At 45.8% G+C, this 25,302-nt stretch overlaps 1 protein-coding gene across 8 annotated transcripts in view; it reads left to right on the forward strand.

The window, feature by feature from the left end:
- Positions 1-25,302, forward strand: part of DNMT3A (DNA methyltransferase 3 alpha) — a 2,120,215-nt gene that overhangs the window by 1,191,184 nt on the left and 903,729 nt on the right. For all 8 annotated transcript variants that reach the window (XM_078650037.1, XM_078650035.1, XM_078650036.1 and 5 more), the window contains one exon: positions 13,490-13,597. In XM_078650037.1, coding sequence (XP_078506163.1) covers positions 13,490-13,597 — 108 coding nt within the window. The remainder of the gene's footprint in view (positions 1-13,489; positions 13,598-25,302) is intronic.

Raw genomic sequence — 25,302 nt, forward strand, 5'->3', positions numbered from 1 at the left:
CTGCTTCCACAAAGAAACTGGACCAAAATCACAGATGACCAGCTTACCTCCTCACTCATCAACTCCACCCCAACCATCACGGAAAACGACGACCCCAACACCGCAGCCCGAACCCTGCATAGATGGATCTCGGACAGCACCAACACCATAGCCCCCCTCAAGAAAAACAACAATACCCGTGCCAAGAAAGCCAGATGGTTTACCACCGAACTTCGAGAGTCCAGGCGCACATGCCGCCGCCTCGAAAAGGCCTGGAGAAACACCAAATCCACAGAAGCCCACAACAACTTCAGAGCCGCCACCAACGCCCACCACCAACTCATCGGAGAAACGAGGAAAAAAGCGATTGAAGACAGAATCTCCACCCACGCACACAACAGCAAGGAACTCTTCAGCATCATCAAGGAGTTCGCCCAACCCACCAGCGAGTCTACCGACATCCCTCCCTCACAAGACCTCTGCGACAAACTCAGCATCTTTTTCCACCACAAAATCAAGAGCATCTACGACAACTTCGACGAAGACAACCAACACACTGAACCCTCACCAACCACCCCGACACCCGGAAACCAGCGATTGATGACTGGACAGCCCTCACCACCGAAGACACACTGAAGACAATGAAGTCAATCCACTCAGGGGCCCCCACGGACCCCTGCCCCCACCACATCTTCAACAGAGCCGCCAACACCATCGCACCCATGCTCCTCCAAACCATCAACCGCTCCCTGGCGACCGCCTCATTCCCCGACGACTGGAAACACGCCGAGGTCAACCCCCTCCTAAAGAAACCCTCAGCGGACTCCACCGACCTCAAAAACTACAGACCCATCTCCCTGCTCCCGTTCCCAGCTAAAGTTATCGAGAAAGCCATCAACAGCCAACTCGCCACATTCATTGAAGAACACAACATCCTCGACTCCTCCCAATCCGGCTTCAGAAAAAACCACAGTACGGAAACCGCCCTCCTCGCCGCAACAGACGACATCCGCACCTTACTGGACAAAGGAGAAACAGTAGCCCTCATCCTCCTCGACCTATCAGCGGCGTTCGACACAGTCTCCCACCGCACCCTAATACGCAGACTCTACGATGCAGGAATCCAGGACAAGGCCCTCGACTGGATCTGCTCCTTCCTCTCCAGCAGGACGCAGCGGGTCAGACTCCCCCCTTTCCTCTCGGACCCCACACCTATCACCTGCGGAGTCCCCCAGGGTTCCTCCCTCAGCCCGACGCTCTTCAACGTCTACATGGCTCCACTTGCCCCCATCGTCAGAACCTACGGACTCAACATCGTGTCATATGCAGACGACACCCAGCTCATCCTCTCCCTATCCAACGAGCCCAACACCGCCAGACGCAACTTTCGAGAAGGCATGGAAGCTGTCGCCAAATGGATGAAAAACAGCTGCCTACAACTAAACACCAACAAAACAGAAGTACTCATCATGGGCCCAAACCCCGACGCCTGGAGTGACACCTGGTGGCCCACCGCCCTCGGAAACCCGCCAACCCCCACAGACCACGCACGCAACCTGGGAATCATCCTGGACTCCGAGCTCAAAATGGACCGCCAGATCAACTCTGTCTCATCTTCCTGCTTCCACACCCTCCGCCTCCTTCGTAAGACCTACAAATGGATCCCCCTCGAACACCGAAAGACAGTCACTCACGCCCTGGTCACCAGCAGACTCGACTACGGCAACGCACTCTACGCCGGAATAAACAAAAACCTCATCCGCAAGCTACAGAACATCCAGAATGCCGCCGCAAGACTGGTCCTCAACCTGCCAAAACACTGCCACATCTCCCAGCACCTGCGCACACTCCACTGGCTCCCCATCGAGGCGAGAATCACCTTTAAGATGCTCACCCACGCACACAAGGCCCTCCACGGCACCGGACCAGCATACCTGAACAGCCGACTCAAATTCCACGCACCCCAAAGGCCCCTACGATCAGCCCAGCTTTCCTACGCTGTGGTCCCCCGCACCAGAAAGACCAGATCGGGAGCCCGCTCCTTCTCCTTCCTCGCGGCCAAAGCATGGAACGCCCTTCCGCTCCACCTCAGACAGACAACATCGCTCCCCATCTTCGCAAGAAACCTCAAAACCTGGCTCTTCGACAGACCCCCTCCTTGATGGAATGGAACCTGCACCCCCCAACTCCCCCCCACCCCTAGCGCCTTGAGACCCTTACGGGTGAGTAGTCGCGCTTTAACAAACACCTGATTGATTGATTCAAGCTTGGAGGTTTACCCCTGCGTCCTCTCATTCGTCAGGTTGGAATAAAATTCCTTCTGTATCCTCTTTTCTCCTCTTCGTGCTTACAGGGTTTCCTTTCCTAGGACATGCTTGCCGAGAACCTAAATGAGCTTGAATAGTAGAGCAACTTACTCAGTCAGAGACAAGCAGTTGTTGATACAGAACTTCGGTTTCTTTCCCGTCAACCTGTTGTCTTCCAGGTGATCCTCCGCAATAGTCACATGCACCGAATTTCTCGAACACCAGCCGGATCCCAGACCATTTTGTGAAATATATAAATTAAATATTCGCAACCTTTTTTAAGGATCAAAATGGGCATATACATACATAACAGTAGACTTTGCAGCCTTAAAAAGCCTAACAATAGCCAAATATGTTCCATTTGTAAAAGTGTCCCCAATTACAGTATTATAGTCAGGGTATTCAAAGTGACTAGGAATATCATTCACAAACCTTTTTTTTCTTCTTTTTTTCAAGTAATAATAAAAGGGATGTAGGCCAATGCTAGCACATAGGCTACACAGCTAAAGCATTAAAACTGTCACTTTGCCATTAAGGGCCTTAGCCTTACTCCATTGTACCGTCATGCACCTGAGGTGACATGGCAATTCGTTTTTCTGCCTCCTGGAAACAGGATAGTGGAGCACTGAGCTCAGCCTTTTATAAAAAATGCTTTTTCTCACATACATTATTTTGAAAACTGGTCTAACCAACCTCACTCAATGCCCTTTAGGACTCACAAGATTTTTCACTTTTTTTCTGACTGGAATTTAGTATTTTTTCCAGTCACAATGCCTTAACTTTTTGTGCAGTGTCCTGTCTAGAAAAAAGCCCCCCCGTCATATCCCCATAACCTCTGCATCGTACGCCCTCCTGACAATCGCCCTCCAGAAGACTGCATACGTTTAAAAAACAAAAATGTCCAGGACAGCCAGTGGATCAGGCTGCTGGGTCTATGCAAAAGACTTCAAGATATGTCATGAAGGGCGAGAAGAGAATTTTCGTTATACCTCTGCTTCCTCGTTGTGTTCTAGGGACTACCCAAGATGTACATCTAAAGACATTGTGACTGGAAAGCTCAAGAGAAGAGAGAAAAAACCAATGTTCCTTGTCCATTTTGAGGCTTTGACATCAAGAACAGGTACTGTAGCCGCATGCTTGCTTTCGAGACTTGGTACTTGCTGTCGACGTGGAGACGAAGACTATCATCGACATCAGAGCGATCACCATCAACACTGAAAAGGCCTTCCCATGCGACCTCCATCATCTGCTTCTCCATCGCTCAGACATGCAGTAGATTGTCTCTGTTGTCTTAGGAGGAGAGTGCTATGCTAGTCACACTATGACTATTTCAGGGTGTATTCACCCACTAGAGAGGTAACGTCCGATGTGAGTCAGTCTCCCAGTCCTTCTCCCAAAAGATCTTTTTCTCTGCACTTCTCACCAGGGCCACCAGCCACTCTTTGTGCGGTAAGACCACCAAAGTGGCCTAAATCACAAGTTGTTCCTCAAAAACCACGTAGGCCTTTGCCTAAGGAGACCCCCATGAAAATCTCGCTCCCCTTCAAGATGCCGTAGATGCCATAGTGGAAGATAAACTTCCAACAGGACCTCTAGGTGATGTGACCACTCTTTATTAACATCAGTGCACACCACAGATTGGTGCTCCATCTGGTTTTACTCTCCAACTCTTTAGACTCTTCCGGCAAGAATATCATCGGTAGAGGATCTCAATACTTTCAACTAAGTATTGGTAAGAGCAACAAACAAACGTAACATTCGCTTCTCAACTCCTAACAAATGATGTCAGTTATATTTTAAACACTACAACAGAAGGCAACATCCTCCTTCTCATTCAGAAATCCGCTCTGCGACAAAGACGTCACTTGCTGTTGCACCTTTATCCATTTGTCCTCCATATAAGGAAAGTAAATGTATGGATACAGTGGGGAGGAAAATGTACGGCACAGCTGCTGAGAGCACGATGACTGCAAGTACAACTGCCTCGTTTGGCATCTATGATAGATACCTGTGGGATTCTCTTCAGAGAAACTGAAAATGCCAAGAGACTAGACTTTCAAGAGATTCTTCATGCTTTAGACATGTCTGCCCATGAATATTGCCTTGAAATGTGCCTCTGGCATAATGCTCGGTTGATACTAACAGGCTTAAAATCAGAAGCCTAGCAACAGATTATTAGTGTCCTATATTCTTGAAATTCTCCCTTCGGCACTCATGTGGATAATAAGATGTCCTGAATAAAGAATCTGAAGAGACACACGTTAGGGATAGATTTCTTACCTTAGAATATTCCCCAGGCGTCAGACTGGAGCTGGGAAGATTTTCTGCTTAGCAGTACCCCTGCGCGCTGATAGGTGGCGTCGTGCGGCTCCCCTTCCGTCACTGGCGTTGCGAGTGCCAAGATGACGTCACGGAAAGTACTTCTGCGCCACCCATGCACGCTGATGTCAATTCTTTCTTTTTCCGTGCCAAAAGTGCAGATCCGGATTGAGCACGTACCTCGGTCATTTTTTGACCACTTTTTTGAGACTTTTTGGCTTCTCTTGTCTCCTGGTGCACGTAGGCATGTCCGGCTTTAAGTCTTGTTGGTCGTGCCACCGTAATATGTCAGTGGCGGACCCCCATGATGTCTGCCTGTACTGCCTGGATCATGACCATGACTCCCAGGATTGTCTGGACTGCTGTGCCATGGCCCCAAAGGCATTACGGGAGCGGCGCTGGAAGTTGCTGGAGGTCCGGCACTCATCTCACCGCAGCTCCGGGTCTAGGGGCCGCTGCTCCCTTTCAATGAGGCCCTTACCGAAGTCCTCTTCGGTACTTGGTTGCGGCCGGCGTCGGGGGCACCGGTGGATAAGAATGTCGCTAGGCATCATCGCCCGGCGCCTGGTGATCCCGCCTTCTTGACCACTCACCCCACGCCTGATAGCCTGGTCATCCAGGCCTCGACATCGCAGGGTGCCTTTCCCTCGGTTCTGCCGGATAAGGACTCTAAGAGGCTGGACCAATATGGCAAGAGGTTGTTCTCCTCAGCCAGTTTGTGGTTGAGGTCGGTTAATACCGCCTGCTTATTAGGCCGTTACTCCCACACAGTGTGGTATTTGATGGCAGAGGTTCTGCCTCAGTGCTCTGAGGAGGTCCAGGCTGTCCTTTCCCAAGCGATTGCGGAGGGCAAGGATGCGGCGAAGTTTGCCATCAGGTTTGGTTTGAATATACCAAAAAAGGATAATGCCACAGGATAAATCGAACAAAATTAGGTAGGAGAGATACTTGAATGACCTCTCCCTGATACTTAATCTTAAAATCTAATCTGACGATTTTAAAAGAATAACTAATCAAATGTTGGCTCAAAACACATATCAAATGTTTTGGATTCGAAAGTGTATATTTATTATCACTTTTCTTTTTCTCTTATGTATATTATTTGGAATCAAAACATACAAAAGTGTGACATTTACATACATATACAGACATTTACCACAATAGACATATATATATACAAGCTATTTATACCACAAACATCAATAGAAGCAAAAGTTATACAATTCACTTGTTGTTTCTAATAGCCCTTATCATTCAAATCAGATGCTCTAACAAAAATTTCCACTGAGCATTCCTTATACGTAAGATCACCCTACAAAACCGAGCATTCAAGGTTATCAACTTTTGTCCTTTTTCACAAATGCTCCTGAATTAATTTCTTGTGTTTTTAAATGTATTGAGTGTCGTATTGTCGACGCGTTTCAGCCCATCAACTTGCAGGCTTCATTAGGACTAGGGCTTCAGAGTAACCAATTTTTCACAAGTAACCTACAACATCAAAACATACCTTATTTTACTTCCAATATTTACACGTAATATTTCTCTCAAATGAGTCTGTTACTTATGACCAGTCCACGTGTACATACGGACCTATATACAGATATTTTATTAAAATTAAAGCTAAAGACTGAAGACTGAAGTGACGGCCAGATAACCTAAACCTTAATGTGTCTAGAAATATATTTTCATCAAAGTGCAAGGCAATTGGATTGAATAGTGCCCTCAGTGACACGAAAGAAACGTGTAAGGAAAGACCCAAATCCATAACGATTCTCTTCCGCATCTAAATTCGATACAAAAAATGCAAGTACCTCTGGTGGTCAATCGATCTTCCCACCAATACTACGCTTCTTTGGAGTAGCCGAATTACTGAATTACATGTTTTCCGTCAAGAAACTAATAAAGAGCAGAAAGAAAGGGTTATGTGTATACTGACTTAACTCGACTGGCAATATGATGTAATCACTGATTCCAGGGGCCCTAAACCCACACAGTAATATACTTACTAGTGAAGGAGGCGAACAGATACACAATAAGTCTGCTCCCAAGTCAATAACCGGCTACTCTAATTGTGACCAACACTATAGGAATTGTATAAAACCTATTATTAATGCTATACCTGCTTCTTACCTTGCAGCGCTGGTTTTCAACTCCAAGCAGTCAAACGTTCACCATAGCCGTATCCATCGTGTCCGCGGAGTCACGTGATGCGGAAGCGGTCATAAATCCTATCATAATAGATACTGAAGAAATACTCAAATGAGCCTCATTGCAAACGTATTCTTCGTTAATGAGTGAAATAGTTACCTACTACAGAGAGAATCACTCATTTGAAGCCCAGGTTATAAAAGTATTAATGAAAGGAATTAAGAATATTTAAAAAAAAAGAATTTTATTAATATTTTATTTTATTAATATTCCTAATTCAGTAATTCGGCTACTCCAAAGAAGCGTAGTATTGGTGGGAAGATCGATTGACCACCAGAGGTACTTGCATTTTTTGTATCGAATTTAGATGCGGAAGAGAATTGTTATGGATTTGGGTCTTTTCTTACACGTTTTTTTCGTGTCACTGGGGGGCACTATTCAATGGTCCACACGGTGTGTTGATATAGGTCACAGTTCGATATGCCAATTGCCTTGCACATTTCGATGAAAATATATTTCTAGACACATTAAGGTTTAGGTTATCTGGCTGTCACTTCAGTCTTTAGCTTTAATTTTAATAAAATATCTGTATATAGGTCCGTATGTACACGTGGATTGCTCATAAGTAACAGACTGTATTTGCGAGAAATATTACTTGTAAATATTGGAAGATAAATAAGGCATGTTTTGATGTTGTAGGTTACTTGTGAAACATTGGTTACTCTGAAGCCCTAGTCCTGATGAAGCCTGCAAGTTGATGGGCTGAAACGCGTCGACAATACAATGGAAGACACTCAATAAATTTAAAAACACAAGAAATTAATTCAGGAGCATTTGTGAAAAAATAAGGACAAAAGTTGATAACCTTGAATGCTCGATTTTGCAGGGTGATCTGGCGTATAAGGAATGCTCAGTGGAAATATTTGTTAGAGCATCTGATTTGAATGATAAGGGCTATGAGAAGCCACAAGTGAATTGTATAACTTTTGTTTCTATTGATGTTTGTGGTATAAATAGCTTTTATATATATATATATATATATGTCTATTGTGGTAAATGTCTGTATTTGTGTGTAAATGTCACACTTTTGTATGTTTTGATTCCAAATAATATACATAAGAGAAAAAGAAAAGTGATAATAAATATATACTTTCGAATCCAAAACATTTGATATGTGTTTTGAGCCAACATTTGGTTAGTGATTCCTTTAAAATGGTCAGATTAGATCTTCCCGATGTCCAGAGCTCGCTCATTGACATGCCCTTCGATGGCTCCCGCCTCTTTGGTGATAAGTCTGACAATGCCCTGGAGCGCATTAAAGACTCTCGTGCCACGGGCAAGTCTTTGGGTCTTTCCTCGAAAAACTGTGCCATGCCGGGGTTTCGCTCCTTTCGTGGCCAGGGCAGGGGTACCCAGGCACGCTCTTCCAGCTAGCCTGTGCAGAACCAGCCTCAGCAAGGCCGTGGACGTGGGTTCCGCAGGGGCGGGTCTGGGAACTGGTGTGTGAGTCAGTCCTCTTCCACCCCCGCTCTTTCTGCCTCAAAACCTTCCTAATCCGAGCTTCAGGGGCACCTCACACAAGTGGGTGGCGGGGTTCGCCTCCACCTCCACCATTGGTACGAGATCACATCGGACAAGTGGGTACTGCAGGTAATCTGCCACGGTTAATGGCTCCCCTTTCTGTCCTCCCTTCCAGCCATGCCACCTCGGTACCACCGTATGTCGGGGTATCATTTGGCTCCTCTCCGTCAGGAAGTCTCGGTCCTCCTGGCCAAGGGGGCCATCGAGTACGTTCCCGATCAGGAAGTAGGGAGTGGTTGTTATTCCCACTACTTTCTGGTCCCTAAGAAGGAAAAGGGTGGCTTGCGCCCTATTTTGGACCTCCGGGACGTCAATCGCTTCCTCCGTAAGGAGAAGTTCAATATGCTAACTCTGGCTCAGGTCCTGACTGCCCTGGGGACTGGATGGTAGGGTTGGACTTGCAGGACGCTTATTTTCACATCCCCGTCCTGCCGGCCCACCGGTGTTACCTGCGGTTCATGGTAGGCCAGGATCATTTTCCGTTTGCTGTGCTCCCCTTCGGCCTTACCAGCGCCCCTTGGGTGTTCACGGAAGTGATGGCGGTGGTAGCAGCTCATCTGTGCAGGTCCGCGGTATCTGTCTTCCCCTACCTCGACGACTGGCTGTTGAAGGTGGGTTCGCCCCAGGCAGTCGTCTCCCACCTCCAGACTACGGCCGACCTCCTGCATTTGCTGGGGTTCTCCATCAATGTGCCGAAGTCACTGTTTCTGGTTTATCCTCCCGAGCAGCGAGTCAGGGATATGCAGGCTATGATTCCGATTTTTCAGCCTCTATCCCGGGTTTCAGTAGGTATGACCCTCCGACTTCTGGGCCTGATGACCTCCCTCATCCTGCTGGTGACGTGTGCCAGATGGCATATGCGGGCTCTGCAGTGGGACCTGAAGTTCCAGTGGGCACAGCATCAGGGCAACCTGTCCGATCTCGTGGGGCACTGCACGGCAGCTGCAGTTGTGGCTCATGAACGGCGATTGGGTCACTGGCAGATCCCTCTTCCTTCTTCAACAGGAGCACTCATTGGTGACGGATGCATCCCTCCTGGGATGGGGAGTCCACATGGGAGAGGCAGAGATCAGAGGCGTCTGGTCTCCGGCGGAGTCCCGGCTCCATATCAACCTCCTGGCGCTGCGGGCGATCCGACTTGCACTGAAGGCATTCCTTCCCTCTGTCCGGGGAAGTGTAGTGCAGGTGTACACGGACAACACCACCGCCATGTGGTTGCAACAAACAGGGCGGGATGGGGTCCTCGACCCTATGTCAGGAGGCTCTGCGCCTCTGGACATGGCTGGAACATCAAGGCATTACCTTGGTGGTTCGACACCTGGCAGGTTCTCTGAACGCCAGGGCGGACGAACACAGCCGCCGTTGCATGGTGGATCACGAATGGCGTCTGAACTCTGATATGGCGCACGGTCTATTTCTGCAGTGGGGAGAGCCTTGGTTAGATCTATTCACCTCCGAAGAGAACGCGCAATATCATCAGTACTGCGCGTTGGGGTTTCCAAGGCGACGCTAGCTCAGAGACCCTTTTCGTCGCGAGTAGCGCTGTGGTCGATTGTACGCCTTTCCGCCTGTACTACTTCTGCCCAGAGTGCTGAAGAAGATCAGGCGCGACCAGGCCCAAGTCATTCTTGTGACTCCGGACTGAGCTTGAAGAATTTGGTATCCCAAGCTACTCAGTATGAGCATCGATCTCCCGATCCGTCTGTCTCTTCGGGACGATCTTCTATCGCAGCAGCAGAGGGCGGTCCTCCACCCGAACCTGTCCAGTCTCCACCTCCATGCGTGGAGATTGCGCTTAGAGAGTTGACACCTTTCGATCTTCCTTCCGAAGTCTTTGTCATTCTGGCAGCCAGGCGTCCCTCCACTAAAACAGTATACGCCTGCCGATGGAACAGATTTGTGGCATGGTGCACAGCAAAAGGTGTAGACCCCCTTTGGCTCTGCTCTGGGCACTATCAGAGGTTATCTTTCTGCCGTTTCCGCCTTCCTGGGGCTTCCTGATCAGCCTTCTCTTTTAAGTCCCCGGTTGTTAACCGTTTCCTCAAAGGCAGTACACATACGTTTCCTCCCGTGCGTTTCATAATGCCTCAGTGGGACTTTAATCTTGTCTGGACTTTTCTGATGTGTGCTCCCTTTGAGCCTCTTCATAATTGTCATTTGTGTCTTCTTTCTCTTAAGACTGCTTTCCTGGTTACTATCACCTCTGTCAGAAGAGTGATTGAGCTGCAGGATCTTTCTTCCAAACCTCCTTTCCTTTCTGTTCATCCGAACAAGGTGATTTTAAGGGCCTGTCCTTCTTTCTTGCCCAAGGTTGTTACGCCCTTTCACATCAGGCAAACCATCACTTTGCCCACCTTCTTTCCGCCTCCACATCCTTCCAGGGAAGAGGAAAAGCTCTACCATCTGGACCCGAAACGTGTGCTTGCTTTCTATCTGCAGCGTACACAACCGTTGCGGGTGGATGATCAACTCTTTTTTTGGTTACGTGGGCACCAAGAAAGATCGGGCTGTGCACAAACGAACCATTTCCCGGTGGGTCGTTCTCTGCATCAAAGCTTGTTACTCCTTGGCCAGGAAGGAGTCTCGTGTGGGATTGCTTGCCCATTCGACCAGGGCGACTGCTGCCACGTGGCGTTCTCTTGCAGGACATTTGTCAGACAGCTATGTGGGCCTCGCTGCACACGTTTACAAAGCACTACTGCCTTGACAGTCCGGTCCGGAGAGACGGCTTCTTTGGCCGTTCTGTGCTCCGTGACCTTTAGGTGTAATCATTTTCTCAGCCCCACCTCTGGGGTTGGTTTGCTGGGGTATCAATTCTAAGGTAAGGAATTTATCACTAACGTGTCTCCTTCAGATGCACATGTTACTACTTGTGTAACAATATATCTGTAAGAGACATTAGTTAGTGATAGATTCCTTACCGGCCCACCCATCCTCCCCATTCTGCGAACTGATTGCTAGGGTTAAGGTCATCCCCTTTTTAGGGCCCTAGTTTTATGCACCAATGGTCGGTTTCTTGGATGGCTCTGCGTTTCGTTGCAGAAAGTCGTGTAACGAACTGATGTCAGCGCGCATGGGTGGCGCCTAAGTACTCTCCGTGACGTCCTCTCGGCGCTTGCAACGCCAGTGACGGACGCGGAGCCGCATGACGCCACCTACCGGTGCGCAGTGGTACTGCTAAGCAGAAAAACTTTATGGATTCAGTCTGACGCCTGCGGAATATTCTAAGGTAAGAAATCTATCACTAACTAATGTCTCTTACAGATCCATCGTTACACAAGTAGTAACTTGTGCTTTAAATTGACACGCTGTAGCTAGGTCTCGAAAAGAAGAAAGAATTAAGGACCTGCTACAAACCCTACGAAACAAACCCCTCCGTGGCACTTTCCACAACACCGCCACCATTAAAGGCAGCCTGATCACCCCAGAATATCCTCGAAAGGCAAAGGACGCCAACAAGCATTGGCTGCTGCAGGGAAACCTCAACAAAAACAGCAAGACCCTCCTTCCTCTCTGTCAGTTGCTCCAGTGAGTAAAGTATTTTAAATAATCTTCAAGAGTGACAGAACATAACAAAAAACAAATGGGTTTCAAATATTGTTAAGAATTGCCTCACATTCAAATCTCCTCCACCTACTATACTACCAAAATGATTCCTTTCATTATCATCAAGACTTGCTTTGAGAAGAAGTGGGCACTTTAATGCAAAAGAATGCATGGAGGAAGTACTTTCTTATCAAAAAGGAACAGGAATCTATTCCTGATATCTTCTGGTACAAAAGATATGTCCAAAATGAGAATTGAGACCCATTCTTGATCTGAGAAACAAATGGAAATAAAAAGAAACATTCAGAATGATGGCTGTGCACCAGATCTATCCTTAATTACATCAGGGGATCCGATGTGCACAAGAAATCTTAAGGATGTATCTATTCACATTTCGACCAAAAACAAAACACAGTTTGAAGATTTGTGGTAGGAAAACATCATTACCAGTTCCATATTCTTCCCTTCAGGCTCAAGATTGCTCTTCATATCTTAAAAAAGTGCATGGCGGTTATAGCTGCTCATTTGTGAAAATGTAAGATCTTAGGCTATCCTTATCTGGAGGATTGGTTAATAAAGGCATCGCTTCCAGATCTAGAAAGGAATCATTTCCATCTGGCAGTGAACATCTTGCAAAAACTAAGTTTGAGAATCAACTTTCAAACCTACAAACTTAACTTTGGTGCGCCACACGCGAGAAAAACTCTGCCACGCAGCTGTTGGCGAAGTTTTGCCCGGAAATCCACGTTACAAGCGCAACACGGAGTGGGCAAAAAAACCTCTGTGAACTCCACCAGCTGGGCGGAATTTATCGCCCACCCTTAATTAAGAGACACTGTGGTAAGCACACTTCATGAGTGTGATAGATCCGATTATTGGTCTGTGCATGAGTATAGGCAGGGCGGTCAGGTGTTTTTGAAAAGCTTGTTCGAGGAGCAACTTGGAGTAGCTGTTGTAGGTGAAGTTGTGTATTATTGTGCATTACGTAGTTCCTCTGTTCATCCAAGTATCTGTGCGCACATGTATTTATCTTCTAGAGGGTATACTGTTAATTAGATCATCAGCATATGCAACTTTCTAAAGCATATTTCTCTACAGTGGTTCAGGGTCTGAGATAATGACGTAATTCAATACAGATATCTATCATTCTCTTGATGTCTCTGTTGTAGAACTGCAGAGTTTGGCTAAGCTAGAAGTCTGACATTTCCTATGCTGTCACCACCCATGGATCTGTACTATCAGGTAGCTGACTGCCAGATTACAGAAGTGTGAAATATGACGAGCTAAAAAAAAACTAAAGAAGGTAACTGGTGTTTCAGTGGCCTTACATAGTCCAAATCTTTCTCTGTTTCGCAACACTTACCTGACCAGGTCTACATGAAAAGTACATTGGTGGTCCCAGAACTCACTTTTTCTTGAATATTCATGTAAGATGGGAATATTAATCAGAAAACATTAATGGTAAGGACACTTCCTATTTGTGCAGTTGGTCTCAAAAATGCATTTCTTGTTTTTGGTCAACAGGGGGGATATAGGTTGTTCAGTATTGATCCTCACTAGTTTAAGCACCACTATAAACTGCTTTACTTTTAAACCCTGATTTCACATAGGTTTGTGTAGAAAAGCTGCTCCCTCTCAGCTCCTTCGCAAATGCATTTCACCAGGCCACTTACAGCAAACAGCCCATGTACAGGAAAGCCATCTATGAAGTCCTTCAGGTAAGCACAACATCTGAATGTTTTTATTTGTTTGTCAAATTCATAAAGCATCTTCCAGAGAGTAGTGAACACAGGAAGTACTAGCACAATAAATTGTGAAAATAATTAACAGATCAAGGATTGTGCAGGGAAGCAAATTAAAGAAAATGATTGACGAAAGATAAGTGTCAAGTGAAATTAAAGATTGCACAAATAGAGATATTTAGGCTTTGGGAACCTTGGAGTGAAAGTCCAAAAACTTGAAGACAACTAGAAAAGCAGCTCAGAGTATATGAGGCAGTGTCTATTGGAAGGCAACAGAAAGAAAGAGGAAGGGTAAATTTTGTATATACATTTAAAGACTGTGCATGGTAAGCACAATCTATATTGAATGGAAACGGAAAATATTGATGTAAAATTCATAATGATTCTACACCGTTCAACAGACTGCTTCAATTTGAGTGAATTGAATGCCAGAAAGAGCCTAGACTAAAACTATAGGAATATCAGCAGTAGTTATGCCAATGTTTTGGGCGGTGGAAGAGTTTGGAAATGTGAAACAGAGATGTCATTCTAGGATGAAGAGGTGAAATAGTTTAGAGAGTAAGGAACAAAAGAATATCCTTACTGTTGTATCCAGTCCCCCTTGCTCCAGACACATGACATGTTTTGACTGTAGGGCAGCGTCCTGTACTGTTATTTTGCACGGCCATGGAACAATAATTGAGTGCAGAGCTCCCACAAACACCCGAAAACTTTCTGCACCTTTCTCTGCATCCTTCATTTATTGCTCACAGCTGGATGTTCTTTGGCTATGTGGTGGGTTTGTTCTATGTTTTTGCATTTGTTTTCAATCTTTGGTCTCCATCTTGGGAATGGTGTTTTTTTACTTTTGTTCTGCCGTTTAGCAGTGTAGTTAATAACTGATTTCACCATGTGTTAGTGAGTTATAGTTTTGAACATCTGCCCTGCTTGGCAAATTGAGTATAATTAAATTTGGGTACGATAGCACCTTCTAATTACAGCACTTACAAACAACTGATGTGAAGTATAAAGAGTTACTTGCTACTCGATGATATTATGTCTTGTTTTTATTTCAAAAGGTTTTATTAGGTTTTCATAAAGAAAGAGCGTTTAGCAAAATAACCTGATGTAAAATAGTTAGCTAATGATAAAGCCATAATAGCGGATAGACACTAATATACAAATGAAAAAATGGCAATGTAAGCAACAGGATGTGAAGGTTGAAAGTGGGCTTGACCCCAAGGTGTTAACTAAAAGAAAGAGGTAAAGGGACAGGGGGGAAGAGGGACAAAAGAGGTTTCCAAAACGATATGTCGGGAACGCTCTGACCATGGATCTGGAGAATGTAAGCAACAGGACGTGAAGGTTGAAAGTGGGCTTGACCCCAAGGTGTTAACTAAAAGAAAGAGGTAAAGGGACAGGGAGGAAGAGGGACAAAAGAGGTTTCCAAAACGATATGTCCGGAACGCTCTGACCATGGATCTGGAGAATGTAAGCAACAGGATGTGAAGGTTGAAAGTGGGCTTGACCCCAAGGTGTTAACTAAAAGTAAGAGGTAAAGGGACAGGGGGGAAGAGGGACAAAAGAGGTTTCCAAAACGAAATGTCCAGAACGCTTTGACCATGGATCTGGAGATGTCAGATTTCGGATATGCCATGGGCAACTGTACCCCCTTAGAAAATAGCGTATTACTCTCTATTAACAGAAGACGTATAAGGCAGGGGGCAATTCAACAGTCACCCGATAAGCAGGCCACACTATATACTGCAATTATTCCGTCCCTATTAGAAATGGTAGAGGCCGTCACAACAGAGGGTATTTTACTAACCATCAGCAGAGTTGCAGATTCGCATGCAGTGTTAACATCTAAACTGGTTTATATATTTTATCCTAAGGTTCCCTCTAGGGTGAAAAAAGGGGTTATACGATCTTGGTTTAGCCCTAATAGAGACCATTAAAGCAAAGGATAGGTCCCTAACTAAAGAAATGCGGGTGCTGTATAGAGAAAGTATCCAACAAGCAAAAAAGACCTGGGAATTGGATAGATGGGATACCATAAAAACGGTATCCAACAAAGACATGAAGGCGTTTTGGTCCATAGTCCGTACAGGCAGTAGCGAAGGGAAGCCAGCGATCAGGCCTAACATAGCAGCATATGTATCAAAGCCTCATTTCCAGGCTTTATATACTACAAAGGAAGCAGTTGGCCCAACTGATGAAACATCCATAATTTCTTTGGGGACTATCATGAAGAGGCCCCTGTGATTACTTTGACTGAAGTTTTAAACGCAATAAGCAAGCTTCACTTCGGCAAAGCACCGGAATTGGATAAGTTATCGGGGGATCTCTTTTGGGCAGAACCAAAAATATGCAAACCCTACCTATGGGTTTTCTTCAACGCTATTATGAAAGGTATGGCGATCCCCGGAACCTGGGTTGGGACAAAAGTTATCCCAGTTTTTAAAAAGAGTTCACCCCATTTGCTTGCAAACTATAGGCTGATCAGTCTGATAGATGTCACCCAGAAACTGTTTGCCCGGGTACTCCTTGATCGCCTCCAGGTGTGGATGGAAGAGCATGACATTTTGACTCCAGATCAAGCTGGATTCAGGAAAAAACATTTCCACTGTCGACCAAATATATAGACTCCAACTTATATATTGGAAAACGGTGTCAATAGAGGGTGGCAGTCTCTCTTTAATATTTGTGGATCTGAAAATGGCTTTTAATTTGGTGCCCAGAGCTAAATTATGGGGTGTACTTAGAGATCTCGGGATCCCCCTCTACCTCCTGAGTTAGCTTATGAGATTGCATGAAGGCAACTTTTCCTAAGTGAGGTTTGGGAAATGTGGCGAACTAACCTCCCGACTCCCAGTTAACAAGGAAGTATGGCAGGATTGCGTGCTTACACCCTCCCTGTTTTGCCTCTTTGTTAATGCATTGATCGCCCAACTCATTGAGGTAAAGGATAACGATGCCCCGGAGATAGCACGTAGAAAGGTACCAGCAATGATGTTTGCAAACAACACCCTCTTATTGTCAGTCACCCATAGGTATCCAGAGGGTGCTTGATAGCTTTGTCACCTTCTGCAAAAACAGGGGGCTGGAGATTAACATGCAGAAGACTAAATTTATGGTCTTCAACCCAGCCAACACTTCACGTTCTAACCCTTGTTTAGATGGCACTATGTTTGAGAGGGTGTAGGTATTTAATTACCTAGGTGTCACCTTGACTGAAAATCTGGAGTGGGGGTCACAAATGGCCAAAAAGTCTCAAGCTAGCCAGACTGTGGGGGGAATTGGAAAACTGTACAGAAACTCCTCCTGCAAGCCAACTGGGCCAATAGCAGAAATGTACAAAGTGCAAGCAAGGGGAGCGACCATGTATGGGGCTGAATTATGGGGTCATTGTTCTGGTAGTTTGAGTAAAATAGAGAATAATTTTATGAGGCAAATGTTGGGCCTCCCTCCCCCCCAGTGCCTCCCCCTTACCTCCTACTGCTGGACTTAGGAATCAGACTAATTGGGGATGAGGTTGGACTTAGACCCCTAACGTTTTGGCGCAGACTATGGGTGACCCCGGAACTGGAAGTTTATCAGTCAGAATTAAAGGAGTTACTGAGTTTCCCGGGTGTAGGTAAAATACCATGGTTTGTACATGTAAAGGAGGAATGTTGTAGGCTGGGAAAAGCTGGTTTATGGAACAATCCAGAGGAATCGTGCTCTGTAATTTCAGGCTCAGAATTGGTAAGATCTTACAGGATGCACAAACTCGCAGATATCCAGGGGAGTTTGGTATTAGGACATTTGACAGCCGAATTCTTGAAATTCAAAGACAAATACATACGAGAGACTTTTCTGGATGACATCCAACCAACCCTTGCAAGGAAATTATGTGTTCAGTTTAGATTTGGGACCTTTCAGCTCCGTGCTTTCTCTAACAAATGGTCAAAAACTTCATCTCGCGGGTGCCATGCCTGAAACTGTGAGGAAGAGTCAGAGCTCAACGTTTTTTCCTTTTGCCCTGGCTATAAATCAGCTAAACAGCACTGGTTTATCCAACTGTACAGGAACTTAGGGTTTGTTCACAGCAAGGAGGCATTTAGAGTCCTGAAGTACTATACTTGTACACCCATTGTTTTTGCTGTATCTAGATTTCTAACCTCGATGTGGCGTACGTGCTGGATGTTCTTAAATTTGTTACCGCTGCGTTAAAAGTATATATTGTCTACATCTTTTAACTGTTTTACCAACATTGTTTACTCTTTTTAATGTTTTAACGTCAAGTCCGCTGATGAAATTAGTTTTTACTTTAACAAATTGCACCTACAGTTGTTTATGTGCGATGTGGCTTTTACAAATGGGGAAACATAGATGGTAGCTGGATGAGGGTGGGTTGTTGATTTGAATTGTCCGGTCCTACCACCATGTGAACCCAGTGATGCACTTTAATGCTGTTAATCTAATAATTTGTATAGCTATTTATGGGGATTGTTTTATGGTACTTGATTTTATGTGTGTGAATTTTCTGTGTATGCACTTTTATAGTCCACGATGACCGAAATAAAGTTTGTTGGATTGGATATGTCCAGAACATATACAAGCCATGAGAATGAGTTAAGAAAACATGATCGAGGATAGTCAAACATTACATATTATCTTGAAGCCTGCAGTACAATTCGGTAATAACTCAAGTGATGGCGTTCATGTCGGTCGACGATTTCAGAAGCTGCTGCCTAAGCACATCTATCTGGTATGTTTACTTTGGGTTTTCCTTTTCTTTCAGTCATTTAATACCAGACTCTTTTTATGATAACCTTCCATCTCTGGATTTAAGTTTTATTAGTAACTCATTATTCCCACTGCTACACTTATGCCAATCAAGAGTGTGTTGGATTTTGGAAGCAATAAACACCTTCTCAAACTCAGAAAATGGTCTGTGTTCCCTTTTGTTGTTGATATTGGATCCTCTATTGAGGTCAAAGATGAGGTTTACCTCATAGCTAGCACGAAGACTATTTCAAAAATACTGCCAGGCCTTATTTAATGTGAGAGCACTCTGAGTTTCTGTTACTACATGAATCCACTGGGGCTCACTCCAAGCTACTTTCCTTGTCTTATGATATGTATCTACCTGTTCTAAAAGAAGCCTAGCCATGGAGCAATCTCCGAGTTACACGAATGGTCTTGCACCAAGGTAGTCTATGAGATCTCCCCAAAGCCTAAAGTAGAAAGCAGTCTCAAACTGTTGGAAAAACCACCACTACTTACTCCATATGGTTGTGTGATGCTGCAAACAAACTTCAGCAAACGCATTAATCTTGCAATACTGAATGCCAGGTTCATGTTTAGTCTCCCCTCCGTATGTGAGAGATCCTCGCCCCAGTGTGCAAGATGTGTCATGGTTAAGGTGCAGGGCAATCCATTGCCTAGTCTGAAAAGTAAATGAAAGGGTCTCTGGTCTTATAGTTCCAGGATATTTTGTTAACAAGAATTCTCCAGTATTGGGGTGTCTTTCATAGATTCACATGCCTGAATCATTCCCCGTCGTCGGAGTGGGAGTCCCACGGTACATAAAAAAGCAATAATATGCAATAATATCCTTAGAAAACATGGTAATAACCAACCAGGAAGTAAAGTAGCCCAAGCTACAATAGAAAAAACTTCCACACTCATGACTATCCTAGTCATTTTGTATAGCCCAAACTGCAGCCAATCAGGCGACGGCACCCATCAGAAAGTCCTCTCCAGAGGCTCAGGCTCTCAGATTTTCTACTGCACGTCGTGTGAAGGGAGTCTCCCTGAGCTCTGCTCAGTACTTCTTATTCCTTCAAGATTCCTTGATTTCAGGATGTCTTCCTCAAAGAAATCTTTATTCAGGCCTTTCGAGTCTTGTGGTAAGCTCCAGCTTTTCTCTGAAGATCCCCACAAGAAGTGCATTTACTGCCTGTACCCGGACCATCAGGTGAAGGTCTGCAAGATATGTAGGACCTTCCCTCAGAAGACCCTCAGGGACAGGGAGGGCTGCTTACTTTTGTGGCTACAAAAGCTCAAGGATCAAGATAATCCTGTTTCTGAGGTAGGCAGTATTGCCTCTGGGTCTACTACAGCTTCTAGAAAGAGAGCTGCTGAAGAGGTGTTATCTTCTCCTGAGGCCAAGATTGTGAAGAAGCAACAATCTTCTAAGGGGTCTGAGAAGCCTTCCCTCTCTAAGGCTACTCCCCCTGCTAAGAGCAAACTTTTGCCATCCACACCCCCGAGAAGAGTGACCAAGAATTTACCTCAGAAACCAACTTCTGAGAAGACTTTACCTCAGAAAAAGGCCCCATCGTCGACGGCGCCGTCGACGACCCTCTCGACGAAGATCTCCGTCGACACTACATCTACGTCTACGTTAACTTTCTCTTCTCCTAAACCTGAGATGATCATGTCGCCAGTGTCTTCTCCGTCGACGATGGTCTCAGTCAAGCCTAGACTGCCATTGTCAGTGCACCGTCGACGGCCAAGCTTAAAAAGATACCGTCGACGACAGCTTCATCGTCGACGCCCCCGACAACGGTTGCTCCATCGCCGTCGATGACTACATCGTCGACTAAGACTCTATCGTCGACAAAGACTCCGTGTCGACGAAAACTCAGTTGTCGACGAAACCTCCCTCGTCGACGAAGGCGACTTTATCGTCGATGACGACCTTATCATCAGCAGGATCCATGCCTCCGGCGACGAGCCCGGCAACGATTCCTCTGTCGACGCCGCAACTGTCTACATGTATCACCATACAGGTTTGGTCACCATCTACGGCTTTTACTTCAACACCGAAGCCTTCCTTGCTTCAGAGATGCGGTTCTGGACGAGAACCTTTATCTCCATTACGCCTATCACCTCAAACAGTACCCTTACAGGTCCCTGACAAGTTGCTGGACTCTAAGGATAGTGAGGAAGATTCCGACTTGGATGAAACGTTTAGAGCAGCAACAAGCCCATCGGAATTGTTGATCAAGTACCAAGAAGAAGAAGATCAAGATGATCAGCCTTCGCTTGAGCAGGTGACATCACCCATTACTAATGTCCCCCAGCTCAGATGCCAGTGGCATTACTAACGAACCTACAGCACATGCTTAATGATTATTACAGGCGTTTTCCACCATCTGAGTCAGCAGACTCTGTGCCTCCTACGCCTGTGGTGCAAGCGTCCACGTCTGATTTCAGGTCTCCAAGGCCTCCTTCGCCTGTAGCTTCTCATAATCCGGAAGAACACCAATCATCTGACGAAGAGCAGAGAGAAGAAGGTGAAGTTGATGACAGTTCTTTGTTGTCAGAGTGGGACGATTATCAGGTCCAAACACCTTCTCCTTCACCTCCGGTTACTGCAGATTCACCTCCAGTGGATATTGGAGGTTTCTACCTGCTGATGGAAAGAGCTACAAAACGTTTCCTTATTCCAATGAAAACTACACAAGAGGAATGCTTCCTCTATGATTTCAAGGAGCAGCCAAGGAAGCAGACTAAGTCAATACCAATTATTGAGTTCATCTGGAAAGAGGGACTTAAAGGGATGTCCACTCCTGCATCTATCCCTCCAGTATTGCCGAGAATAGATAAAAAATATAAGGACCCTGAAAAGTCCCCAGGTTGCCTTATAGGACACCCGAAGTTAGATTCGGTAATCGTACAGGCTGCACAGAAGCGGTCCAGAAATCCTTCCTCCCCGATCGCAGCCCCACCGGATAGAGACGGTAGGCGTCTGGATGCTATTGGAAAACAGGTGTCTACAATGGCAGCAACTACAGTCCGGGCTGCCAATTCTTTAACCATCCTGGGCAGATACGACCGGCAAATGTGGTCTGACATTTCGCCGTATATCAACATGCTTCAAGAACCTTCTAAAGCAGAAGCTCTAAAAATACTGCAGATGGGTGAGAGAATCTCGGCAGAGGTTATAGATTCTGCAGTTGATGTGGCTTCAACTGGATTCAGACAGTTGGTAGGGGCTGCTGTCCTACGCAGGCAAGGCTGGCTAAAAGCGGCATCGTTTCGCCAGGAGGTGCAAGCTAAGGTATTGGACATGCCTTTCGACTGGGAATTTTTGTTTGGCCCGCAGGTAGAGGAAGCCTTGCAGACAATCAAAAAGGACACGAAACAGCCAGGTCCCTTGGCACCTTACAATTTCAGAAACCGCCCTTTCGGGGTGCGAAAGGGCGTGTATCGTCCAATAATAGAGGAGGTTATAGTCAGCAATCTTCCTACAGTCAAGGGAATCAACGTTACCAATCCCAACGTTTCCAGTCTTACGGCCAGCGCAACACAAATTATTCCCAAAATAAAAGAAAGCCTGCCTACCGCGGAAAGGATTCAAATAAAAGGCAATGAGTTTCATCACCTTCCACCGCTACTGCCGCATTCCCACTTAAAAATTGGAGGAAGAATCTCAAAATTTTACTAAAAATGGTCCTCAATAATGTCGGACAGGTGGGTCTTGGACTTTGTAGCCAAGGGCCATGCCCTCGAATTCGAAAAATTTCCTCCAAACGTTCCCCCAAAGGGCCCACCTCCAGCGCATCTCAAGGAGTTGTTTTCCCAGATCAATTTGATGTTAAAAAAAGGAGCAATCGAAAAGGTCCCTCAGGTTCAGAGAGGAACAGGATTCTATCCCAGATTCTTTCTAATGAGGAAGAAATCCGGGGAATGGCGTCCAATTCTAGACTTTCGTGCCCTCAACAAGTACTTGAAAAAACTATAGTTTCGGATGCTATCACTCCAAGAAATACTGCATCTTCTTTCGGCAGGAGAATACATGGCCACCTTGGACCTTCAAGATGCGTATTTCCACATTCCCATTTTACCCCGTCACAGGAAGTTCCTGCCTTTCAGAGTGGCTGGCAGGGATTTTCAATTCAAGCTCCTTCCCTTTGGACTACGTTCAGCACCCAGTGTGTTTACGAACGTCCTAGCCCCAGTAGCAGCACACCTCCGGCTGGAGGGAATACAAAGATTTCCCTACTTGGACGATTGCCTTATCAAGGCGAGTTCTTACGCAAACACAGACAACCATGTCCAACGGTGTCTGTCTCTCTTCCAGTCACTGGGTCTCTCCATCAATCTCAGCAAGTCACAACTGGAACCCCCCCCAAAGACCAGCTTTCTTGGGAGCAACCTTGGACACACAACTAGTCCGAGCTTTCGTATCGGACGAGAGGCAAAGGAAAATAAAAGACATGGCCCGCATTTTACTATCAAAAAGGCCAGTTTCAGTCCGACAGTTCGAGTCTTTTCTGGGAATGGTTTCTTCTTGCATTGATACCGAATTGCCGCCTCAGGATGAGGCCTCTTCAGGAAGAACTCAACCTACAATGGCTGCAGGTCTCCGGCTCATTCGAAGATCTCATTCGAGTCACCCCTCGCATCCGAGAGGCTCTTCTCTGGTGGATTCAGGAGAAAAATTTACAGAAGGGTTGCGCGTTCCTTCAAGACGTGCCAAACTTCACAATCACCGCACACTCATACCTCGAGGGTTGGGGAGCACATCTTCAAGGGCTGACGGTCAGTGGGAAATGGAGCCCTCAACAGAAGGTCTGACACATCAATCTATTGGAGCTAAGAGCCATCTTCCTAGCCCTCAAGTATTTTCGCGCAATCATTCAAGGGGCCACGGTATTGGTTCGCACAGACAATACTACAAGCATGCATTATTTGAACAAACAGGGAGGAACTCGGTCGGTTCGTCTATCTCAAGAAGCCCAGGAGTTATGCGCATGGGCGATAAGACACAGAATCAATCTTTTGGCTGTTCATGTACCGGGAACAGCAAACGTTCTTGCGGACACCCTCAGCAGATCAACGGTGTCCACTCACGAATGGGAACTTCATCAACCAACGGTGGATCAGATTTTCCAGCAGTGGGGTCATCCCGATCTAGACCACTTTGCGACCAAGAAGAACAGCAAATGCCTGTTCTTTGCAAGCTGGCATCCCCACAAAGACTCTCAGGGGAATGTGTTTTTGATCAACTGGTCTCAAATATATGCCTACGCCTTACCTCCAATACCGTTCGTTCCCAGAGTCCTCCGGAAGATGAGGAAAGAGTCGTGTCGCTTGATTCTCATCGCCCCCAGATGGTCTCGCCAGTACTGGTTCACCGAGCTCCTTCTCCTCTCAGAGTGCGATATAATACAGTTTCGACCAGTACCGAATCTCTTCTCCATTCAGAATGGTCAGATTTACCATCCGGACCCGGCTTCTCTGAAATTAGCGGTTTGGCGCCTGAGTACCTTGAATTCGCCCATCTGAATATCTTTGCGGATTGTAAGGAGGTACTAGCCAATGCAAGAGCACCTGCTACGATAAAAACGTACAGACTTAAATGGAAAAGGTTCTGTATCTGGTGTCAATCAGCTGGGATTCATCCTTTTCAAGCGACGCCGGATCAGATATTGCCTTTTTTCTTACACCTGGCAAGGTCAGGTTTATCTCACACAACACTAAAGGTTTTCTTAGCAGCCATTTCGAGGTACCGTCAAGATGGGTCCACCTCTCTTTACTCTTCAAGAATAATACAGCAGTTCTTTAAAGGACTTTTCAGAATGTTTCCTCCGGTGCGTCATCCACCTTCTTCATGGCATCTCAATATAGTGTTAGCGCAGCTTATGGGCCATCCTTTTGAACCAATTCACAGAGCGGATTTAAAATTCCTAACTTGGAAAGTGGCACTTTTGTTGGCTTTGACTTCATCTAGAAGAGTCAGTGATGTCCAGGCTTTCACTGTCCATCCACCTTTCCTACAGTTCAAGCCTAATTCAGTAGTGCTTCGCACAAACCCAAAATTTATGCCTAAGGTGCCTTCGGACTTTCACCTGAACGAGCCAGTAATCTTAAGGACATTTTTTCCTAATCCGCAATCCCTTGCGGAAAGAGCATTGCATACACTTGACATCAGGAGATGTTTAAAGTTCTATTTACAAAGGACCTCTGCAATACGCAAGTCCGATCAATTGTTGACCGCTTATGGAAAGATACAACAAGGACATGCAGTGTCTAAACAAACCATAGCTAGATGGATCTCTGCTGCTATTGACTTTTGCCATATACAAGCAGGAATACCTTTACAGGCAACTCCAAGGGCTCATTCTACAAGAGCTGTGTCTTCCTCGTCTGCTCTTTTCGCTGGTGTTCCTCTTCAGCAAATCTGCAGAGCAGCAACCTGGTCCAGCAGACATACTTTCACCAAGCACTATTGTTTGGATGCAGCCAGCGACACTGATGCTTCAGTGGGTCAAGCAGTTCTGCGTAATCTTTTCATATAAGGTGAGCCTCTGTTCTCCCTCCTCCTCTTTACTGCTTTCCAGACGCTTACTTCATGCCTATTATTATGTACATTCTTTGTAACTGCAAATTCTCATGCTTTTAGGAATGAGGCCTTTTATTATATGATTATGTGTTTTTCATATACACAAACTTATGCTACAAATAGTGTCCTCCAAGCATTATTATATACTGCTATCTACTCTGATTCAGGCATGTGAATCTGTGAAAGACACCCCAATACTGGAGAAGAACAATAGTTACTTACCTGTAATCTGTGGTTTTCCAGTATTGGTGTCTTTCATAGATTCACATGCAACCCGCCCACCTCCCCTCAGAGGCTCTTAGGCTAGGTTGGTTTTTACCTTCACTCATGTGCGAAAAAATCTGAGAGCCTGAGCCTC

This window comes from Lissotriton helveticus, chromosome 6, assembly GCF_964261635.1.
Source record: "Lissotriton helveticus chromosome 6, aLisHel1.1, whole genome shotgun sequence".
Taxonomy (NCBI): Eukaryota; Metazoa; Chordata; class Amphibia; order Caudata; family Salamandridae; genus Lissotriton; species Lissotriton helveticus.